The 8,862-nt window shown below is 37.3% G+C and overlaps 1 protein-coding gene across 3 annotated transcripts in view; it reads right to left on the bottom strand.

Moving 5' to 3' along the window:
* The window catches only part of LOC127952618 (jupiter microtubule associated homolog 1-like), a 94,623-nt gene that overhangs the window by 79,956 nt on the left and 5,805 nt on the right, over window positions 1-8,862 (bottom strand). For 2 of the 3 annotated variants that reach the window (XM_052551274.1, XM_052551273.1), the window contains exons 3-4: window positions 7,568-7,680; window positions 6,242-6,272 (exon numbers count right to left, since the gene is read on the bottom strand). In XM_052551274.1, coding sequence (XP_052407234.1) covers window positions 6,242-6,272; window positions 7,568-7,680 — 144 coding nt within the window. Of the gene's footprint in view, window positions 1-2,209; window positions 2,679-6,241; window positions 6,273-7,567; window positions 7,681-8,862 lie in introns of those variants that run through there. The other variant, XM_052551272.1, reaches the window with a different exon arrangement.

Here is an 8,862-nt window from a genome sequence, read left to right as displayed (position 1 = left end):
GTTCAGAGCGAGAGCGTCGCGAAATGTCACAAAAGAAGTGTGTTTTTGGTTGCCAGGGCAAGACAACCCTGCACAGATTAACAAAAGAGAAACAGCATTAAGGGACCAGTGGATGGAGTTTATTTTTACAGAGCATCAACGGAGTTGTGCAAGTGTTTGTGTTTGTTCCCTGCATTTCGAAGATGCTTGTTTTACAAACAAGGCCCAGTTTGACGCCGGATTTGCACATCGTTTATTTCTTAAGGATAATGCAGTCCCAACGAAAAAGGGTCACGATCGTGTTTTGGAACCGCAGGCGGTGAGTAAAACTGCTTCAAATATCTCTGCCTCCTTGTTAGTGCGTCCCCTCCCATGCGGAGACCCGGGTTCGAGCCCCGCTCGGAGCGAGTCGTTGCTGCTGCTGCTCTCGTTCAGTTTAAGCCTTCACAGCTGTCACAGCTTCCAAACGCTCTCAACACAAAAGCCTACTGGCGCTCGTGATTCTTTAGCTCCGCCCACACGTCACGCCTCCAGCCTGTAGTGTTTTTCCGGGAAAAATCGGTACAGACTATCTTTCTCTTATGAATATAATAAAACTAAAGACTTTTTGGAGTTATGAAGGATGCAGTACTACTCTATAGGTACTCAAGATTAACAGGATATTGAGTGAAAACGAGCATTTCACCCCCCCTTTAAGGAAAGTTTCTGTCAAACAAATGAACTGTACTGTTATGTTAGCTGTAAAAAAGCCACTGCTGAGCAGCGGACAGGTGTTTGAAGCTCCTGGAGTCTCAAGATCCTCTCCATGCAGACTTACAGTTGTGTTAAAGATGTGTTTCAGTCACTGTTATCCAAACCTCACAAAGAAAAACCTGCTCAGTGGCTGTAGAAACACATTTTCAAACTGTTTCGCACCATAGTGTTTCTGTAGCATGGGATAGTGTGTTATCCTGCATGAAAATCCTATTCTTCATTTTATACCACAGCAGAAAATGGTCAGTTATGAACTCCACATATCTTGCAGAAGTCATCTCACTTCCCAATACTCCAACCCAAATCATCACCCACCGCCTCCTTGCTGATGTTTCGGTCTCATTGGAATAAGATGGCCATTCATCAACTATCAGAAATCCATTTATCTGGACCATCCATTGTACTGCAGCATTTGTAAGTGAATAAAACTATTGAAAAACAAGTCTTCGTGTGTTTCTACAGCCCCCTTGGTCTCATCTGCTTCCAGCTTTTTTTTAGCTGTAGAAAACAGCTCTTTTAGCAGTTTGATTTAGCAAATTGGTGTGTTTTACCATATTATTTTAATCTATTATCTTAATAATGAACACACTGGTTTGTAGTGCAAACAGTTACCATTTCCTATTTTCCTATTTCCTTTCAGCGGCTAATGAACTGGAAGTCTCACCCATAGGCTTTTTTCCTCGTTGAAAAATAAAGTGGATGGCAAGCTATCAATGTATACAGCAGTTTCTTATTCACTTTCATATTAGCTTATTTCTCTTTCTCCCATACACTAATTTCAATACTATTTATTTTATATTATTTTTCTGTTACTGGCTTTAATGTTATTGGTTGTCGTCTTCACAAGTTAGAATAATGGAGGGTTTTTGTCATGATGTTGTGTCTGTTAATGGTTCACCATAACTTTCTCTCCTGCTATAGCATGATGGGAAGTTGTGGCCTAGTGGTTAGAGAGTTTGACTCCTAATCCTAAGGTTGTGGGTTTGAGTCTTGGGCTGGCAATACCACGACCGAGGATCTGAACCCCCAACTGCTCCCCAACCGCAGCATAAATGGCTGTATACTGCTCTGTGTGTGTGTGTGTGTGTGTGTGTGCGCACTTTGGATGGGTTAAATGCAGAGCACAAATTCTGAGTATGGGTCAACATACTTGGCTGTATGTCATGTCACTTTTTTTCCCCACTTTGATACACTGAGAAAATGTGCATAAATTAAAATACATTCCTGCATGCATTGTGACAAATTGTGTGGAAATGCCAGTTGCATTTGAGAGCTAGTGTGAACTTTAGTAGATCTTTCAGCATTGTCTAATGTGGAAACAGCTCTCAATCTTAGGTTTGTGTTAAAAGCATGCCAAGACTTTCTGTACTTTGTTTTCCAAGTAACAACTGATGAAAAAGTAAAAAATTGGTAACATGAATGGTTATGGACTAAAATTTGATTTGGCAAATTACCCTCCAATCAAACACAAACACAGTGAAATTCATATCAATCTTTATTTGTACTTAGAAATTTTGCGCAACAAATCTTTTTTTTTTTTTTTGTCCTTATTCCTTTAATGATTTACTCCAGGGCAGATTAAAAGTCGATCTGAATCTCTCATGCCATTATTCCTGCAGGAGCGGCTGAAACGGACCTCTCACATAAAGTGCTTCTGTCAACGAGCGCTTCTCTTTTTTGCAATAGAAAAAATGAAGAGACGGTGTAGGACAAAAAAATTTTCATGGCTCACGAGAAGAGTGAAGGAAGGGGAATTCCTTTAAAAAAAGAAGGAAAAGAAAAAAACGGAAAAAAGACAGAAAGAGCAAAGAAAGTTCAGTGAAGGCCCTTTCAGCCCAGGATCAGACTGGATTTGCCACCAGGTGGGTTCCTCCGGCCGGAGGGGTTGTTGGCAGCAGACGGGGCAGAGGGCTGTGCGGCTTCCTCTTTCTGCTCCACAGCCTCCTCTAGAAAACACAAACACAGAGTGACAACCGTTAGTGACCTACTCCATCTGACATTGAGATTCTGACGCAAGAGCATCGCTTGCAACTGTGATGAAGTCAACAGCTACCGTCAACTGTTTTATTACCAACATTATTCTAAATATCTTATTTTCTGTTCAATAGAAAAAAACTCCAACAGGTTTGGAACAACATGAGGTTAAATGAGACTTTTCATGTTTTGGTGAACTAACTCTTTACTATGCAAGATCTGGATCCTGGAGAAAAACCAAGTGAGAACTATTGCTCCACAAAACCTGTTTTGACATGTTACTGTATGCATGTGAAATCAGCGGTGCTTCAGAACTACAATCACAAACTCTCTCCGCACATCAAGACTAGTCTCTAATGGATTTTAAAGTCAGTATATTTGCATTTTATGGTGATGGGACCATCAGTTTTCCTGGAAGTGTTTAATGTAAGTGTTTGGGTAAGATGTGACTCACTGAACGTCTCACTGAAAGACTCGTCATACCTCACAGGAGAAGCATTCGGCTCATGAACACTCACATATGTACAGCCTGAAATATATTCTACATATGAATGCAGATGCTTTAAATTAACATATTGTGCCAACCCCAATAATGCAACAAGTAAAAACAGTTATATAATTCTTGCCATACAGTGTGATATAATGGACATTCATAAACTGACTGACTGTAGAATAAAACAAAAGAATCTTGCTAAAGCAGGTTAGTTAAAGTACAGGCATTTGCTCAGATGAGCTGAAACCAGATATTATGTAAAAATGCTAAACTGTTTGTTGGTAAAAAGCCACCGCCAGCAGACATGGAGACCCCAGGAGCGGATAATATTTACACTATGTGCATTAAATAAAGGCAGAACATGAACACTAGAGCAGGACTGATGAACAAACAGACTCGTTATGTGAACTCAGATCAACCACCAAACATCCCACGAATAACGAACGCTTCTGTGTTTAAGAGTTACAGTATGGTCATAATTCACAAAATAGAACTAGAACTTAGAACATAGAAAAATAGAACTTTAATCAAATAAAAAAAGTGAATTAATTTTTTTTATTATTGACTAATTACAATTGTAGCTCTCGACATTTACCTATGGCTATAACTTTATTATGACTAATTTATTTTATTCAGAAATCATGCTAAAGGAAATTAAGCAGTTTTACTATAATAAAAGCATGGTTTATTTTTGTAAGGGTTGTGATATGCACATTTTTTTGTTGAAGAAATTATAAAGGCTGTGTCATCTATAGCAAAAAGGTGGCCAAAAATGAAAGATTAAGTGAATATTTGAATTAAATGTTTGGTCAGTAGCCTAAACAAGGATTTGATCGTCCTGTAAGTGTAACAGCAGCAATTACATGGCATTTGGCTCCTTGTGCAGGAATTTGTAATAACAGGTTATGTGCATAAATTGTTTATTTTGTATTTGCCTACATTATGTATTTTAACAGTGTTATTATTAACCAATCATTATTTTTATATAATGCATTTTAAGTCATTTTAAAGGCTATTGATGGCTTAGGTCTATTTTTTTAACAACAACAAAAAATATATTACAGTATATTAATACTTCTTTAATAAATTATTACTTGAAGTAACAAAACCATGGTTAATTTGCAGTTACCATGGCTACAAGAATGATGATTTGTTGTGTTATTGTTAAAAGCATGGGTCATTTTCGCAAGGGAACCTGAAAAAAAAAAAAACTCACATGAATGTGCCTGAAAGTGATAAACGGACCTTGTTTTTACCTAAATTATTTATTATTTATTTTAAATATATATTAAAAAAGTATCAGGTGTATATTGTAGCTGACACCTAAATAGATTTATGCAAGTCTTTCTCCTCAAATGCTATTGAGCTTCAAATTTGCATTTGAGCCCATGTGAAAAAGTATCATAATTTACATATGATTAACAGTTTATTTTAATATCAAACATTTAATTCAATTTTGCATTATAGCTGACACCTAGATAAACAATTACAGTTGTTTTTATGACTGTAAGTCATTCTCCTCAAATGCTACTGACGTTAGAAAAGTGTATAACAATATCACATGTAACTTTAGAGACTCTCGAACATCCAACGTCAAGCCAACTTTATGCCAGTTTTTTTTTTTTTTTTTTTTTACTTTAGTTTTCTTTTCTCTGCGCCAGATTGCAGATGTCCTGTACCCGGGCCTAGATGTCCAATCAATAAATAATGACCATTCAGCCGCAAACATGAGGTGCGAGCGGTCGCGAGCGCGGATGGGAGAAATGAGCGGTTTTTTGTTTGTTTTTGGAGCAACTGAGATGCTGCCCCCTCTGGGAGATGGTGCCCTACGCAAACTGTGTACTCTGCGTATATTGAGCGGCAGTACTGATAATAATAATAATAATAATTCATTATTTCTAAATGAATGTAAAAATTATTTAGTTTTACATTATCATTGTATCCATTTATACAATTGAACAGGGAGTTCCCCAGGGCTCAGTTCTGGGACCATTATTGTTCATCCTCTATATTCAGCCAAATAATTAGTTGTCATGGTTTTAACTACCACTGTTATGCTGATGACATCCAGATATATACTGCTTGTCAACCAGGTTCTACCCAGTCAATGTGTTCCTTATCTCCGTGTGTCAGTGAGTTACAGTGGCTGCATTCAAATTTTCTTAGTCTGAACTTGAATAAAACAAATTTTAATAATTGGTCCCCCATCTCCAATAAAAAAAATAAAATTGATGTCTCTAGCTTTGACCTTTCTATTACTGTTAGAAAGGCTACTGTTAGAAACTTAGGAGTCACTCTAAACCCATCACTAACTTTGGATGACCACATTAGCAAACTCTCCAAAGCTGCTTTTTTCAGCTACATCGAATTGCACAACTTCGATAAAACTAAATTAAAGTATATAATTATATTTATTTTCTATATTATTTTATATTAATACAACTACCAAACATTTAATGTAATGTAAATTATCTTATGACTACTGATACAGATCATTTCAAAGAGGGGAATACCCATACCCATATGAAGTGTTTTAAACCATATTTAGACACATCATGGCTTCTAAATGAAGGTTAAATAAAATTCACATTTAGTTTGAACTGCAGGGTTTGTTCTGAATGTTAAGAACTTCTTTCACTGACCATTTGTAGTATAAAAAAAAAAGAAAAGAAAAGAAAACGACATGTGCGTGGACACACAGAGTGCACATCAAATCAGAGTGTGTGACATTTGTCTGGTAGGATAAAAGCGGAGTCAGAGTTTCCCTAGACGTGTTGGATTTCTAATGTCATTCCCTCTCTGTTTCCTGCGAGACCAACCGTCATCTGAACGACAGAATCAGTGTCCCTGCAGCCGTCTTAATGACAAGAGCAGACTGAAGCCGGCAGACGTGGACTCATGGAAGAAATGTTAACGGAGAGAGGAACATTCCAGAACTAATGCAGACCTTCAGCAAGCATTTATTAACAGCATTCCTCAACGAATGAGAGTCACACATCACCCAAACCAACAAGACCACCAAATACAGAAAATGATTCTCACCGTTGTTCTCTTGCTCATATTCATTTTGATCCTGCAAAACAAGAGCAGATTTGAGATCAGATGAGTTTATAAATGAAACATGGACTGTATTTGCTTCAGATCAGAAGATAACACTGAATATCCAGTGAGAGAATGAAGTATTGTATTATTCAGGAAGTACTACTACTGTATAGTATTATTCTCCTCTGCACACAAAGCATCAACAGAAAAGTAAAGTAAACACATTTCTGAGTGAGATCAAGTTACTGGTTTTGATTCAAGATCATGTTCATAAAAGTGTCTCTTGAGAGCAGAGACATTCGATACAGACACAATAGAAACCCTGTAAAAACCAACATCTCAAAGACAACTTCAGTAAGAAATTCCTCCTGTGAAGGACAAATTAATTATTCTGTCCACATAAAAAGCTCTGTGGTTTTACTGACCCAGAGAACAGCTGAGTGTGTGTGTGTGTGTGTGTGTGTGTGTGTGTGTGTGTGTGGTGTTTCCACAGACCCTGCGGCTGTTGGTTTGTACCCCACCCAGCTAACGGTGTTATTTTAGACACACATCCAGTCAGTTAACAGCATTATACTGGGAGCCAAAAACAGTTACAATAATTAAACCACTCTCGACTTTAGTCACAGCATATTGCAGAGAAATAGAAATAGCCCTAAATAGGTCAAACTGAATAATAGAAAACAATACAGTAGTTCATTTTTTGTTCTGATTTATTCAGTTCAGATTTATTTTTATGTATATTCTCCCATGTCTTGAATATGTCTGGCCTTTATTTTTTATAATCAATTCACTGCAAACTTAATAAAATTTCAACAAAATTTTCACACTATAAATAAGTATTGACTTTTTATTTAAGGATCCAGAAAACAGTATTTAACATTTATAATGGATTTAATTTTATTCTATTTTCTGTCTGACTAGACTCTCTCTTGCTTCATAGTACTTGATTAATCATTGCACACATTATTTTTACAGTTTATTTTGATAAAAGGTGCAGAAAACAAGATTTCAAACTTATTTATAACATAGATTTATGTATTCATTTATTGTATGCATTCTCTGTCAGTCTTGAACTTGCCTGGTATTAAAGTGTACAAATAATCATTGCACACAAACATTGAAAATGTATTGTAAATGTTTTTCTTTTTTTGCACTGCTTATTTTTTTTCTTCAGAATAAAATGTACAGATGACATGTTAACAGTAACACAAAGACCGTGCATCAAGTAAATAAGGCTTGTGTTGACTAGGAGCAGTACATTCATGAATGGGTGTGTCAGTGAGCTACACTGAATGACCTACATTCACCTGGTCTTTGTGAACTCACCGTGTTGTTGGCGGGCCGTTCGACCGGGGTGCCGTTATCATAGACGATGACGGGCTGGCATCGTCTCAGAGGAGCCGAGGGTTCACCGCACAGGATGCCAGACGCTTCTCCACCTGAGACCACAATACAACACTCACATCAGACCACCGGTACATATCACAGTATCAATAAATACAACAGAAGCGTATTAAAAATGAGAAAAAACAAAAACTAAGACCGTGCATCCAATCAGCATTTGTTCGGTGTGTTTGGCTGGTAAATCACTTCTGCTTGCATTTAATCATCATGTCATAATTCAGTAATCATATCATAAATATTTTCCATATTGCGGTTCCATGTAAATGTTCATGACTTTGATTTTAAGGTCATTTTGGAGCATAAACAATTCTGGTTTAATGTTGGATCCATGCTTGATGTTTGAAATAACATCACCTTGTCATGATACCGTGTTTTCTGGAATCAGACTCTGAAATAAGCAAAAGACACATTTGCAACAGGTTTGTTTGATGTGGGATGAAAGAAGCCTGAATGAGCTGCCATTACCACAGACGACACACACACACACACACACAAACACACACACCGAGAGGGTTTGAGGAGTGTTTGAGTGACGTGACCCTGAGGTCAGAGTCCTCAACACGTCTAGAAGAACAACAGCAGCCGCTTGCATTTCAACACACAAGAAACAAAGAGCTTTTGGTTTGATGGAAAGAAAAGAAAGAAAGAAAGCTTCTATTGTGAGTCAATGGAGTGATTATGAACATCAAATGAGCTCAATAGTGAGTGACACACACACACACACACACACTTCAGCAGTCTTTGCTCTGGAAGTGATTTTGTCCATGGTTTTTCAGAGTCATGAAACAAACCAGATACGAAATAAAAGAATGTCACACTGAAATTTGGATAAAGTACAGGAAAGAAAGATCATTAAATTATTATTTTTTTATTTACAGAAAGGTCCAATGCGTATGTAATTAGCCAATGTAGGGAGACGGACTCGATGACATCACTCACAGTGTTCCACTGGTCACTGCCGAGCCATTTTGCAGTGTCTCCTGTTGCCATGGTAACAGTGATTCGCAGGGATTATGGGAAGTGGAGTTTTTGACCGGAATAATATTAACAAAGCCGCTTTAAGGCAAGCCTTCAAGGTCATCAAAAAAAGCATAATGCTGCAACACACTGGCAAGGAGACAAGAGGCTGTTTCTCTAAATGAAGGTCGGTGAAGAATAAGATTTGATAACCTGAACAAACTGCTTTTGTGGATAAAAGCTTATTTAATGAATCGACA

This window comes from Carassius gibelio, chromosome B3, assembly GCF_023724105.1.
Source record: "Carassius gibelio isolate Cgi1373 ecotype wild population from Czech Republic chromosome B3, carGib1.2-hapl.c, whole genome shotgun sequence".
NCBI classification, from domain to species: domain Eukaryota; kingdom Metazoa; phylum Chordata; class Actinopteri; order Cypriniformes; family Cyprinidae; genus Carassius; species Carassius gibelio.
This window is presented reverse-complemented; position numbering and strand designations above follow the sequence as displayed.